This window comes from Pangasianodon hypophthalmus, chromosome 7, assembly GCF_027358585.1.
Source record: "Pangasianodon hypophthalmus isolate fPanHyp1 chromosome 7, fPanHyp1.pri, whole genome shotgun sequence".
In the NCBI taxonomy this organism is placed as follows: Eukaryota; Metazoa; Chordata; class Actinopteri; order Siluriformes; family Pangasiidae; genus Pangasianodon; species Pangasianodon hypophthalmus.
Genome location: NC_069716.1, coordinates 16,707,483 through 16,723,233, shown reverse-complemented (window position 1 = coordinate 16,723,233; position 15,751 = coordinate 16,707,483). Strand labels below are relative to the sequence as shown.

Sequence of the window (15,751 nt, the reverse complement as noted above, 5' to 3'; positions counted from 1 at the left end):
TACAAAATACTAATTACAATTTACAACCACACACAGAGGCTGGCAGTTGTCTTATTTGACGGTCTGTCTATGCACACTTGACTCGGTGAAGGTTATAGGAAAAAATCTAATTAGATTTGTTTGAGAAGAACCCCAGCAAACGCGCTCTAATCGCCAAGCAGGTAGACACAGGCTGTAAACCGTTTGTGGAACATCCATGTTGTACTTGGAGGCATAAATTCTGTGGCCTTGCTTATTTTAACCACCATTTAATTTTATCTCCATCTAGCTGATAACAACCTTGTCTTTACCTTGAGTGCCATAACCGCATAAAGCACAATCCAAAACATTTAAATAAAGCAGGAAATGGTGTGAGAGTCAGCCAAAAGATTTTTTTTAATGCATACACAGTGTCTTTTCTGGACCACTGCATTGTAATACATGTATGAGTGATACAATTTGTTTTCCAGTTTTTCTTGCTTATCTTTGATCATAACCTTTGGCAAGGTGTGCCTTGTCTTAGACACGAGTTACGTCAAAGACATCGTGCAATGTTCCTATAAAAGACTTGCAAAGTGTAAGCGTTCTCTGTGCAAATATTTGCATTTTGTTTCATAGTCATCATCCATCATTTCACAAAACACATGGCTTAGGTTGCAGTCATGTGTACTGTAACTTGACATTGCAGCTCATGTAGCTTTTTTATGGTAGCTTATATCAATTTATTGATACACATTATTAGGTTCAGTGCTTTCTCTGTGTTTAATGATTAACTGCTGAAGAGAGCAGGAGTGGCTGTAAAGGTCCAGCAGTAACGTACATTGCTTTCATGCCATGGCTCAAAACACATGGCCTGATTTAAGTGTACAAGGATCGCTACCTTGCATCAGATGGTTTCTTGTTACATTTTGACATTTTCCATGTTATGCAGGATGTCATAACCCAGTAAGTAATATTACTATATAATTACGTATAAGCTATTACATTAAGAACAGATTGTGAACTAAAAAATTTGTTATTGCGCATATCTCTTTGTTCAACATGTATAGGAGGAAATATCCTGTTTCATAAGACTACAACCATGGTCAAAAGTAAGAAATGCCTGGCTTTTATTGTTTGTGTATGGACATTTGGGAGCTATCTCTTAAGTTCAGGTAAAGTTGCTCAGTAACAATTGTAGCACAGTCTATATACAATCTCTCAGTACTTGAATATTTGCTTGTTTTTTTTTTTGTTTTTTTAAAATATTTATTTTATTTTATTTTTTTTTAAAATACAGTGAGAGCTGGCTGTTTTTGCTGGCTGTTTTCTCTATATTTAAATTCATTTTTGCTGACTTTTTTATTGTGCCACTACCACATGCTTATAAGAAATGCTGGTCGATAATAGCATTAATTATGATACTAAATTAAATCTTTGTTCAGATTCTAATTAGTACAATTTTTCACTTTGTACATCTAATTATACATTACTTATTTTTTTTTTTTTTACTTTTCATTAGCGTACCGTACTATAACATAAGTAATTTCTTGAATCCAAAGCAAATCCTAATGGAATACAAATTGCAAATGATCTTTTTTGATCTTTCAGCTTCTGCCCATCCCAGCCTCTGGGGAAAGAAGGTGGGCTTCACAGGTGTGGGCTCATGTCACTGGCAGCTGAGCAAAACCTTTTCTATGCCGTCTTTAGAGGAACTGAGTGTGTGTGTTGACCTCTGGCAATGGATTCCCACTTCATACTGGACTGCTTTTGTGTACAATAAGCCAGGAGGACAGAAAATCGAGCTTGGCTTGGCTGGAGTAGGGGGCAATTTGAAGGCCTGGCTTTTCGGCGAGGAATGGATGATTGTATATTACCTGCTGCCTCAGAGCTGGTACACGGTTTGCCTGACATGGTCAAATCACAATCGAATACTCCGGTTGATTATTAATGGCAAAGTTTACTTAAAGTCTAAGGTAAATGACTTAATGCCCAGTAGCCTGGCTCCAAATGGCACTCTGACTTTGGGGGAATCTCACAGAATTATTGGTGGAGTTATGGATTTTGAGACAGGAACAAATTTCATTGGGGAAGTGACGCTGTTCCGTGTGTGGGGATTTGTGCTGACCCCCCAACAGCTTACTGATTTGAAGTGTATTAGTGGAAACATTGCAACCTGGAGCATGAATAACTGGGAGTATCACAGCTGTTCACCCATAACCGACCACAGGCTGAAGTGTGGTGAGAGAAACCTACAAACCTTTACACCAGAGGATCTGCTTTTCACAGTTTTGTGATATCCCTACAGTTGATTCCATAAATGGCAAGGACTTCATAACTAGGGCTTTATGAATCTGTTAGAGAAGTAACAGTGCAGTGCAGTTACCTCAGGTTTAGAAAAACACTGTAGAAGATCATAACACAATATCACAGTGGATACATATTTAGTGATAATAGCATTAAAAGTTAATAAATAATACTGCTGAGATATTGTCTTAGAGCTTGTGAATATGTGACATTTATAAAAAGGGTAGCATCTGTGTATAGTTATAAAGTTATAAATCTTTCTCTCATTTCAGAATGTCCAAAGTATAGGATAAATATGAAGATTTCCATTACACAAATGATGAATTATACTCTAAATATCAGTGAGATCAAGGAAATCACAGAGCAGTGGGTAAGAAAAAAAAGATCAACATCATTTTCATCACATAGCAGCATATTAAACCCTGCAACAAATGAAATAGATGTCATGAAACCTGTCTTTTCCTTTTGCCATAATTCAGCTGAAGAGCATTTTCCCTCAGAACATTACTCTGAATTATGTGTTCATATCACATCTAAGGTAATTTCAGGTTTACCATAATTTCTTAAACCTTTTTATGCATCTTCTTGGTTTATGTTTAAGATATACATGTGGAATTGGGTTGCACTTTAAGGTCATCTGTTTCTACTGATGATTTAATTTATTCCGAACCTTAATGTAGCACATGCACAAAGTTTAATCTATTTGTCATGCTTTAGTTAACAATTCTGTAATGAAAGCATTTATTGATTATATCTACCTGACTCTGAAATCTTTTCTGTTTAAAATCAGCCAAACATATGAAAAAGTCAGTCAACTCAGTGAACAGAACACCACTGAAATTACGGTAAGGTAAAACTAAAGACAGATAATAACATGCTATTACAAAGATTTGAGATGTTAAGCATATACTGTGTTAATGAAACATTGTGCACCTGTGCAGGAGGGAAGAAATTTGTTACCAAAAACAGAATGGTAAAGTGAATACATCTGTTAATATACATTCACACAGCTGAATCAATAATGTATTTTATCATTCCTCATCTATGTTTTTTTTTTCCTCTGGTAATCGTTAAGGTTCAGCTGCCAGGTGTATGTGACAGTGAGTCCTGCAGCTGCTGTAGATGAGACTCAGGATCTCCTATGGACACTGTTAATACCTACCTACAACCGCACCGATCACATCATCCTGCAGACGGATCAGGCCTCTGTAAACATCTTTCCACGAGGTAAGTGTGTGTCAATCTGTTTCTCATATACACTATAAAGCAGAGTTTTTCAGCATGATTATCATTTCATGTTCATCCTGTTTCAGCAACCATTTTTGAAGGCTCCAAGAATGCTTCAGAAACAGGTTAGTGTAACCCCTTTTAATACCCATCCAGTTTTCTTTTTAGCAAATAATCATACAAATGTGTTGAAAAAATTTTGTTGTATCCAAGATTATTAAGATTGATTTGTTAGATGGCCCCTTAGGGATCAGGTTAACATAATTATAGCACCATAGAGAACAGAATATACTCAATCTGATCATTCATGACCTTAGTATTATAAGGTCCCTCTGTGTTACGACTGAATGGCAGATAAAACGTTCTAATACAAAGGTCACAAATTTCATTTGGAGCTCCAATTGGATTGATAATTCAAACAGAATACAGTAAGCTAGGATAAATTCAAACTATGCAGAACCTGTCAAAACCAGACTGTCAATCAGAATAGAAGACTGGGGATTGGTACTGGCAGGGACAGGAGTGAGACTTCGCACTGAAGAGGACTATGTGATGTGTGTTCTTATATGCGTCAGCTCTTTTAGGTGAGAAAACTGAGAAAACGTATCGTTACTCTTGCAGTGTAATGTAAATAAAATGCTTCCATGGAAAGTGCTTTTTTATATCTGAGCTGTTCATTAGTCTGAATAGTATGAAGTGTTTGAATTTCAGCTGTGTGTATGAGGCAGCGTGACAGCGAGGATCAGCTACACTGCTGCTTGTTTACTGTATGTTAGATAAATAGAATTTTTTTTAATGAAGCACATCAGGCACTGTAACCTCAGTGAAGCGATGCTTACTTTATGAAACAATTTCAGCCATAGTTAGGCAAGGAACCATGAGGTATATCATGTATAAGACCAACTTACTGAAAAGAGCTGAAATTCCCATTAGCACTCTGAGCGGGATACAGATCATGTGGTGAATCAGGTTGCTTGGTCTGTAGTTCCTTAGCTGGCTGAGGATCTTGGGTGTTTTTGAGTGAGACTGGAAGTGACATGACATTATTAGTATACCATAATGTTAACAAAGTAATTAACACTGATGCTTGATGTTTTTATTACATAATGTACCAAATAAACACCTTAATTTCAGTAATGAATCAAATAATCATTAGTTAATTAAAGTCCACATTTAAACAAACACCAATGAATATATGTGTTATTGGTTTATTTATGCTGAAGTTTATGGTTTGTAAATGATAACTAATGCAGCAAATAATGTTAGTCAAGCGAACCTCAGTGTAAAGTGTCATCATTGAGTTTTATGTTTTACACTAATAACCCGGAAAATAATCTAGATTTTTTTTTTTTAATAAATTCTCCACCAGGTTTTATAGACACCTTTTACAGAGTTCATATGAACCTTACAGTAAACAGCTCTGTGGGGAACACAGCAGATACTGTTCTACTCTGGGTGAACACACACACACACACACACATACACACACACATACACACACTCACAAAGTCATATTAATTCATATTAAATGGATACCTTTTCTAAATGAAATTCTTTTTTTTTGGTCCTTAGCTTCAGCAAACATTAGGAGGAAGCCACAAAATGGCAGTTGTAAATTTCAAGCTAACAAGTATTCCTAAGTAAGTGATGTGTAAATTATGGCATTTTCTGTATAGTTGCTGCCTAAATAATTTTTAACCCATTATAATGACTGTATTGATGTACTGTACTGATGTTTTACCCCCCCCCCCTTCTCTCTCTCTCTCTCTCTCTCTCTCTCTCTCTATATATATATATATATATATATATATATATATATATATATATATATATACAGTATTGTGTAAAAGTACCGTCTTAGGCCATATTTTATGACTTCTACATTATTGATTCAGTACAAAAACATTTTAGATTTCCAAACATTAGTTTTCCAGCACAAAATTAAATCCTACAGAAAAATGTTTGTATGTCAGTAAAGACAGCAGCATATTACATTAGAGACCACAAACACATAATGAAGGCTGCTGGGTTTCGCTGCGGAAATAAGAAGCGATTGCGACAGTCAAAGTCTCCAGAAGAACTGTGGCTGCTTCTGCAAGATGCTCAGTAACACTTACAGCTCATTTCCTTATAAAACTGCACTAATTGTACCCGAGACTACTATTTTGTATCCGAGCGAAGGATTGTCACACCAAATATTGACTTTGTTTCATTTATTATTTATAGTATTTTTTAATGTAAAAACATTTAAATTCCTTATTTTTGAAGGCATCTTTGCTGTACAACATTTCTTTGCATATGCCTAAGACTGCACAGTACTGTATATATGTATATATATATATATATATATATATATAACCTTGCCACAGAAAAAATGGAATGAGTAACCTATTTTGATAAAACAGCTAATGAGCTGCACTATTGTGTAGATCACTATGTTCAATTGTCAATGATCTGAAACTGATCCGAGCTGTTTCTGTGTGTTGCATTTTGTATATAGGTATAGCTGCAGCTTCCACGTCCAGGCCCCAGCTTTAGTTAATGTCACTGAAACCAGACTAATTATTTTTGACCTCTTAACTAAAGGATTTGCCAATAGTTCCATCACAATCAATGTCCTACCTGATGAGATCAGCATCTTACACATAGGTATGACTTACACACTACAAAAACACACACTCTACACTAAAACAAACACTCTACATGCATAAGGATATATACTTTACATCTAGAGTACAGTATATTGAAACGACCCGTGGTAAGTGATCTTCAGTACAGATAGTGGATGTTGTAGAAGTTTGTGTAGTACACAAAGACAAATGTCCTTTATCAGTTCTGCAAGCAAAGTGTTTATGAGGCTTTGGGAGGTGAAACCAGTCAAACCATATGCTATCACTTAATGTCCATACAATTAATTAGAATAGCTCCTAGAAGTGTCCTAGTGTACTTTCAGAGACAATGTTACTGTTTTTTTTTTAATCAATATAATAGATAATAATAGGCTATGTTAATAAAAGAAAAATTAATAGCCTTAGTTTATGGCACATATGGCACAAATATTTTGGTGTGGCCCCAAGTGAAGATTCATTTGAGTGACGTAGCCCAGATTTTAACATGATCGAAAAACTTGCATCTTTTAAAAAAGTACTCTTCTCCTCTCTCTCTCTCTCTCTCTCTTTCTCTCTCTCTCTCTCTCCTTCTCTTTCTCTTCCTTCCTTCCAGAGCCTGGGTTCTGTCCAGAGGATACCACTCTAACAGTTTATGGCCAATATATATGGCCCTCCACATCAGCTCAAGACAAGTATGAGATGAAGTGTAAGAAGGGAAATGATGCTGCTATAAGACTTTGGTAAGCAGTTTACATCTTTACCCCGTATGTGTGTAACAGCACTGGTTACAATTCTACCTGCACTGAACTACCTGGTCCTCTATTCCAAGTTAATCTGCTTCAGTTTAAAAGATTAATTATATTCATTGTTTAACTGACTATGGCTTTGTGCTAAAATGAGTTAATACATGCTCCAGAGGCTGTTTTTTGTTGCCAAATGACTTCTTTTTTAATATTATAATTATTATATACTACATATTATTATGTACATGAAACACAAACTATTATCTAAGTTATTTCAACTTATATTGTGTGATATTACATTAAGGATGTTTTTACTAGATATTATTAGAAATGATCAGTTAATGATAGCAGGAATTTAACTTATTTCCACAGAAGCTTTTCCACAGAGTATTAAAAGCCTCTCAATTCATTCTGCTTCCATAAGTCTTTGCGTCACAGGGCACACACTGTATATACAGTACACAACCTTGTGCTTGCTGGAGTGATTGATGATTTTTTTAACAAGCTTATGACAAGCAATATACCTCAAAGCAGAAATTAGCTTTGATGATAATGCATGTAAATTCAAATACAACTCAAATATTAATCCTTGGACAAATGAAGATAACAATGAAAATTTAATAACTAAGGTACAGCTAATTTATTTTATGGAGCCTGTGTTCAGTATATGATGATGGCAATGTTAGCTTTGGGTATGTTTGCTTTTGGGCTGCTGTGACTACTCAGAAGAAAATCTGTTTGAAGTTCTCTGACCTCCCTGACTGACCCTGTGTATTTTTTTTTATATATGTATATATGTATATTTATTATATGTGTGTGTATATATATATATATATATATATATATATATATATCCTTTTTGCCTGACAGTAAAATAGATGACAGCACTGATGAAGCAATTTGGGATCGACCAGACTTGTCCATGTGTGAGAAACTTATGACAGATGTCAATGATTTAGAAAGTGTCACAGTTACACCAAGTAAGTGCTTTATACAGGTTAATCTATTCTAATTATTTATTTGGTTTTATTTAATATGTCTGCTATCTACACAGTTGCCTCTCTGGTGTAATAATTCCACAAATAAATCAATAAATTATAATCTGGTGTCTTACATAGTTATGTCATTATATAGTATTATAAATATTATATTAGTACTATATAATTTCATTATAATTACCAGCTATATTACTATAGCTATGGTTCCCTGCCAAAATTATTGGCACCCTTCATGAAAATAGGTAGGATAACAGCATTGACTCTCTTCCCATAATTACTAACAAAGTTGGAGACACTTGATAATTCACTGCCATATTTGACAGTAGCTATCAAGTGCTTTTCCTTATATGCAGTACCCATTTGAGGCCAAACATGCTGATAGTATGCATGACCAAAAAGTTTGATTTTTTTGTCTCATCTGAAATGATGTTTGGGCACCACATTTTGTGAGATGTTCTTAGGAAGGGCTTCTTTCTTGCAGCAGTTTGTTGGCAAGAAAGTGGTTTTAACAGTTGATTTTGAAACTTGACAACCACAAAATCAACCAATGGTGATCTTTGGGCTCTTTTGGCCCTAATTGTGCTTAAATGCTTATAGGCTCTATATTTTACATGCATAACTGGATTTGTGCAGGATAACAACCATCTGTCTCTTGAAAGTTCTTTGGATTTTCACATGGTAGTGGATTTCAAAGTCATTTTACATATCTGCAAAGTTATACTCCATGGAAACAGGACATAATTAAAGGCAACAACAATATTCCTGGAGACTGAGAGCAAATTAGGCATTTTTTTTATTGCAAGTTGACAATTCCTTAGGGAATTATCCATAACTTTAGCAAATATATATTAAGAGAAAATTTTATTTTCTAAAAAAAAATAAATACATAAAAATAAATTTTATTTTCAAAAAATGTAGCTGTGAGAATGAAAATTATTTTTTGTTAGAACAAAGATAAATAGTTTCTCCTACTGCTTATTGTGTGTAATGGTTCATTTTTGCTAATAATTCTCTAGGGCAATGTAAGTAGCCTTCCTTAATTATTAAGCTAGACATGTTGAGTCTACAGCTGGCTCAATTGATCTGGAAAAGCTTCTGTTTTTCCTCTCTACCAGACAATTCAGCTGACGTTGTGGAAATGATTGAGAATTTGCTGCTGAACCAGACAGGCTTGAGTACATCTGAGCTGAACACTGTGTTGCAGAAACTGTCTGATGTCGCACATGTCGGTATCATGACCCCTCAGCTGGCAAACAAAGTTATAAGCGTGGTTTCAGATCTCTTTGTTAGCACATCTTTTCTTGCTGAAGCCACGAATGAGTAAGTAAAGCGTTGTAATCTTTTATAATGATGCATGTGCAGTCGAATTGCATTTAAACTAGTTGCAAGAGTTGAAGATTCTGCGTCTTTCTAGTCTTACTGGTGGCATACTAACAACATGAAACATCAGTACAATGATTTGAATTGTGTCACAGTTACAGTATATCAAGTAAGCCAAGCCTGTAAACCATTTCTGAATTCTTTAAATGTCACATTTCCTGTTTTCTCTCTGTCTTCTTTTTCTCTGCGGTTTAGAATTCTCTCTATTACTGACCAGGTAGGAAATAGGATGGATTTCTCTGGAGACTATCACAACACCACAGTTCCTTCACTGGCACTGCAGCTTATCAATCTAGATCCATTGCATTTCCAAGGACTCACATTTGGAGTGTCCTCTTTTCAGACAGGCTTTCCTCCTGAGGTGAGACCCACAAATTTACTGAAACATCTAAACAAAACAAGTGACTTTAGACTAAATGGCAACATTAATAGAGAAAGAGTAGGCAATAACTGAGCTTGTATTTGGAAAAGATGTTCTGGAATAGATATTTTCTCCTCTCCATTGCAGATATTTCTTAGCCAGGCCTTTGCTGATCAGTCTGACAGTGGCACTGTGGCATCCATATCCTTGCCTGTTGCTCTGGAGACCTTCTTCCCCCAGAGCAGCAGAAGTCGTGTTCAGTTTCATTTCTATGGCATAGAAAATCTATTCCAGGTAACAGCCAGCTTCACAATTTGCACATGCCAATATCAAGTTCCCCCTTGCTTTCTTATTCTCATTAATTTATGTTCTTGAAATGTGTTATATTACATTCTTTAAAAAAAACCCACTAAACCCACTATACCAATGCTTGTCACTGGGACAACTTTAAAACATATAAGGTATAAATTATAGTCCTAAATTTCAAACAATGTACCTTAAATGTTTCAAAGGTTTCATTGATACATATTCACATTGCCAGGTGAAATATACATACTATAGATACAAGATACGCAATAAAGGGTACAATGTTCTCCTGAGGGTATGACCCTTGTGACAAATAATCTTTTTAAAAAGAATGATATACATGAATTCACCCTTGAATATCCCATCTGTAGGACCATTATAGTAGTCTGGTACTGAATTCCTACGTGGTTTCTGCCAGTGTAACCAATGCTAGTGTGATCGACCTGAAGGACCCAGTCATAATCACTCTCCTTCATCTTCAGCCCAAAGAGGTCTGTAACAACATGGAGCCTCTAATTGCAAGTGTAATAATTGTGGTGGTGATCTTTTCTAGCAGTTGTCATATGTGATATTTTCCCAGTGTTGTCCTTAAATTCATCTTACTCATAAATCTACACTTCCTTTCTTATAGGACCATCACACGGTCCAGTGTGTCTACTGGAACTTAGAGAGGAGCCGTAAGTTTCACTTTCTAATGTTCTATCTATCCATGGGATATAGGATCTGTGTATCTGAGATCAGTGGGAACCTGCAGTTTATTTCATGATGTATTTGTTTGTATGACAGAGGGAAGAGGTGGTTGGGATGATAAAGGATGCCAGGTGAAATACAGCAATGCCACTCATACATCATGCCTCTGTTTTCACCTTACACATTTTGGAGTGCTGCTGGTAAGCAGACGTTGTGCATATTCTAATATACAGTATACTGAATATATTGAATAACTGTTTAAATTTCATAACACCCAATTATTCTTATCTTGTCTTACAGGATATAGCCAAAACTCCCATAAACCCCAAAGATGACATGATTCTCACAATCATTACATACCTGGGCTGTGGCTTGTCCTCCATCTTTCTAGGCGTCACTTTGCTGACTTATATGGCCTTTGAGTGCGTTAACAGTGATGAATTATTAGCATCCTGTGAAAGACTGCTAGCTGCGTAATTCTAAACCTGCTCTTTCCTCTTGTTCTACAGAAAGCTGCGGCGGGATTACCCATCTAAGATCCTTATCAACCTCTCAGGGGCCTTGCTGGGTCTCAACATGCTCTTTCTGATTAATTCTTGGCTTGCTTCATTTAACAACTATGGCCTCTGTATTGCCATGGCTGCCATTCTTCACTACTTCTTTCTGGCCACATTCACTTGGATGGGACTAGAGGCGATCAACATGTACCTGGCTTTTGTGAAAGTCTTTAACGTCTATGTTCCCTCCTACATCCTTAAATTCTGTGCTCTTGGATGGGGTGAGACTTTTTGAGGATCTATGATTTCCTTAATAAATTAAATGAATGAAAGCAAAGTTGAATATAGTGGAGGTTACAATATGTATTTGAGACATATCACAAAATATGTAGCAATTATTGAGAACATGCCCAAGTACACAGCCTGTGTTTTGTGCTCTAAAATCTCTGATTCAAATACTTATTAAGCCTCAATAATGAATATAATATTGAAGAACAGGATTGCCTTGCATAATGCTATTCCACATGTCACTGGGCCCACTAGGATCTGTGTGATGGTAGAGCTGTTGAGAAGACACAAAGCAGCTTAACTCTGGCACTAGAGCTGAGACGCATAACAGTGTTGCTTAAGCTAAACGGATTGGATAACAAAATTATTCTATCTGGGTGCTGCTAATATTTGAAACATTCTTTGCAGGTTTACCTCTGATAATTGTCAGTGCAGTGCTTGCTGTGGATAAAAACTGCTATGGTAGTACTCATTCAGTAACACCAGCTGAAGATTTCTCATCTTTGTAAGTGTGTTTTAAGCTATATACATGGCAATCCTGACTTAGAATTGCCTCTATAAATATGTCTATACTTCCTCCTGTTGTGTTTTGCAGCTGCTGGTTACAGAATGACATAGCGTTCTATGTGACAGTGGTGGCATTTGTGGTGTTGATCCTGATCTGCAACATCAGCGTGTTTAGTGTGGTGCTGGTGCAGATACGAGGCATGCAGCTCAGTAAAGAAGCAGGCCGGTGCAGCAGAATGCTGCATGAACTGCGTGTGGTGGCCAGTCTCACCTTTCTGCTGGGTCTCACCTGGATGCTGGCCTTCTTCACCTGGGGCCCGATGCGAGTCCCCTTCCTCTACCTCTTCTCACTCTTCAATACTCTTCAAGGTAAGAAAGCAGCAGGAGTCACATAAAACAGGGATAAATTATGGTGTACAGTAGTAAACAATGTTTCAGTTAGAAGTACTTCATGAGATGAGCAAGAAAAAGATCCCGAAAATGTAGGACTTTGTTTTTAATTTGCGTAAGTTCCCGAAGTGTAGACAAGTTCTGTCTTTGTATGTTTCCTGACATCTTTATTCTACTAAATAAACTGTGCAAACTGAACAGTTATGCTTTTGCTCAATATTATGGCTAACACAATAATAAAATCCTGTCCCGTGTGCACCAGTCTTACTTTTGTGTTGGAATAGATTTTTACTTAAAGAAACAAGATAGTGTGCACACATCTAAAAAAGTTTTTAACAGGTGCACGGCCAAAAAATCAAAATAAATTTATGGATGGAAAAAGGGACGGCACACTGCTATAATGCTCTCAAAACATTTTAATAATAAATAGAGCAGACAACGTGTAAACCGCGTCGGTCTTCGTCAGGCAGTAAAAACAAGTGAAAAGTCCTGAAAACCTTCAAATAGATACTCCTGACAATGGGTGTAGTCAAAAAACAAGCAAACAATTATCCAATGAAAAACTCCAGGAAATAAATCACCCTCTCCAATATAATATAATCATCATTGAATCCCAAAACATCCAAAAATGGAACGACATCAACACACAAAAATACAAACAATATCCAAGCCATTCAACATAAGACCTACACATAAATTAATACAAACAAAGACCAATGTCATAAAGAACAATTTTATACAGCTTAAGTGATTCATAATATATAAGAAATCACAAAAAACTTCTACATTAAGTCCTTTCGGAGACAATGTTTGAAGTGTGTAGATATAGAACACTTCTCTGTGTAAAAGTAATTTATTAGTGCCATTACCTCTTCTCCATATCTTACCCTGTTCAATCCCTATGTATCGTGAAGTAGACAAATTATGTTTATGTTTAATTAAAATGAACAGCAAATGGGTTTTTTTTGGTCATTTGACTGTATGTCACTTCTATATTCAGCAATCCGTGTTTTTAAACTCTGTTGAGTTTTTCCTGTAAGCCTATACAGGCCAACGGATAGAAATACCATCTTACATGGTCAAATTTTCCTTATGAGCCGACTAAAGAGAAACTTGGCAATTAGTCATCAGGATATGTCACATCTGTAGTTCTGATGAAGCATACAGAAAAAAATTTAATGATGTGACTCAGAGGTTTCAAAAAAGGGGATATATATATATATATATATATATATATATATATATATATATATATATATATATATATATATATATATATATAGTTGGATTAAAAAGGCAGCTGCCATTTTTGAGAATACAGATCAAAATGAATACCTCAATAGAAAATGGGTGGAGTCTAAAAATAATTGTTTATCCTGTATTATTCAATACTCACCCTTAGGTAAAGAATTAGAAAAAATTATCCAGAAGTATTGGTATATTCTTAGTTCTGATCCTGTATTGAGTCGTTTTGTAAGGAACTCCAACGAATAGGGAATAAGGGTGCACCATATATATGACAGTTGGTTGTTAGGACTGATCATTTTTTCAAAAATCTTCAGTACATCTTCAGTACGTCCTCATTCAGGACAACAGATGAAAATCATAGGAGTCATCTCATGCAGTACTAAAAATGTTATTTATATGATTAAATGTCCTTGTTGTTTGGCCTGTATAGGAAAAACTCAACAGAGTTTAAAAACACAGATTGCTGAACACAGAAGTAACATATGCTTAAATGACCAAAAGAACTGCTGTCCATTTTAATCAAATGAAACATAATATGTCTACTTCATGATACATAGGGATTGAACAGGTTAAGATATGGAGAAGAGGTGATGAACTTAATAAATTACTTTTACACAGACTGTTCTATATCTATACACTTCAGACTTTTTAATCCAACTAGATATATATATCCCCTTTCTTGAAACCTTTGAGTCACATCATTACATTGTTTTCTGTATGCTTCATCAGAACTACAGATGTGACATATCCTGATGACTAATTGCCAAGTTTCTCTTTAGTCGGCTCATAAGGAAAATTTGACCATGTAAGATGGTATTTCTATCCGTTGGCCTGTATAGGCTTACAGGAAAAACTCAACAGAGTTTAAAAACATGGATTGCTGAATATAGAAGTAACATACAGTCAAATGACCAAAAGAACCCCATTTGCTGTTCATTTTAATTAAACATAAACATAATTTGTCTACTTCACGATACATAGGGATTGAACAGGGTAAGATATGGAGAAGAGGTGGTGACACTAATAAATTACGTTTACACAGAGAAGTGTTCTATATCTACACACTTCAAACATTGTCTCCGAAAGGACTTATTGTAGACTTTTTTGTGATTTCATATATATTATGAATCATTTAAGCTGTATAAAATTGTTCTTTATGACATTGGTCTTTGTTTGTATTAATTTATGTATAGGTCTTATGTTCATTATATATATATATATTATATACATTATATATTCATGTTTTTTCTGCCTGATGAAGACCCACATGGTCAAAACTGTGTCTGCTCTATTTATTATTAAAATGTTTTGAGAGCGTTTTATCAGTGTGTCGTCCCTTTTTCCTTCCATAGATTTTTACTTAATCACAAACCCACTGACCTACCTCACATCTTTGTGTTTGTTTCAGGCTTTTTTATATTTCTGTTCTACTGTCTCATGAAAGAGAATGTACGTAAGCAGTGGAGAATTCACCTCTGCTGTGGAAGATTTAAACTCAATAGCTACTCAGGTTGGAATTTAAGCTCAAGAACATTAATATGTACTTTTTTTAACATCTTGTGCCATGATACATACTAATTAAGATGAAAACCTGTTTGCCTTTTAACCTCAGACTGGAGTGGCTCAGTGACACTGGGTGGTAGACCTAAGAGTGTAAAACTGGTTCACACCCCATCTGAAACCACGAGTGAACGGAAGATTTCCAAGAGCGGCCGGAAAGACGAAAATTAAAGAAGAGAGACAGCAGCATTCACTGCTCAATGCCATGGAAGTTGCGTGGTGCTAATTTGACCCAATATGTCTACTTAAATGAGGACAATGGGCTCAAAAGTGATTAATTCTGCACAATTCTCTGTTAATTATTAATTCAGTCTCTTCGCCAGCACTTTTATTATGCAGTCTTCTTATTATGCAGGTTTTTTTTTTGCATCAAGCTTTTTTGTGCCTTCCATGTATTAATACCCTATAAGAAAGTTTGTTAAAGTCAAGAAATTCATGTTGTTGATAATTCTACTACTTCCAGTGGTTACACTAAAGTGTAAAACAGTGTGTACATGAAATAATTATTTGTTCAGTAGATAAGCAATAGATAAAATGTACATGGCTTTATGGATTTTGTGTACACTACACCACACATTATAAGCAGTGGTGCAGTTAACTCTTCATGCCGCCTCAGTCACAAATGCACAGAGTCAAGCACACATCTTAACATTCACTCTCTGGCACTAGTGAATGAGTGTAA

General features: G+C 35.6%; 1 protein-coding gene across 1 annotated transcript; it reads left to right on the top strand.

Moving 5' to 3' along the window:
• The first annotated feature begins 785 nt into the window (after nucleotides 1–785).
• On the top strand, nucleotides 786–15,558 carry adgrg4a (adhesion G protein-coupled receptor G4a). The gene is made up of 26 exons (XM_026917576.3): nucleotides 786–924; nucleotides 1,029–1,133; nucleotides 1,570–2,199; nucleotides 2,538–2,635; nucleotides 2,745–2,803; nucleotides 3,056–3,110; nucleotides 3,207–3,238; nucleotides 3,341–3,492; nucleotides 3,579–3,617; nucleotides 4,862–4,947; nucleotides 5,065–5,132; nucleotides 5,993–6,141; nucleotides 6,715–6,841; nucleotides 7,715–7,824; nucleotides 8,958–9,162; nucleotides 9,418–9,583; nucleotides 9,731–9,877; nucleotides 10,261–10,380; nucleotides 10,521–10,566; nucleotides 10,676–10,779; nucleotides 10,880–11,001; nucleotides 11,089–11,357; nucleotides 11,773–11,869; nucleotides 11,960–12,240; nucleotides 14,918–15,019; nucleotides 15,122–15,558. The coding sequence occupies exons 2-26, from the start codon at nucleotides 1,061–1,063 to the stop codon at nucleotides 15,238–15,240; spliced, it is 3,456 nt and encodes a 1,151-aa protein (XP_026773377.3). The 5' UTR covers nucleotides 786–924; nucleotides 1,029–1,060; the 3' UTR covers nucleotides 15,241–15,558.
• Nucleotides 15,559–15,751: the final 193 nt, after the last annotated feature.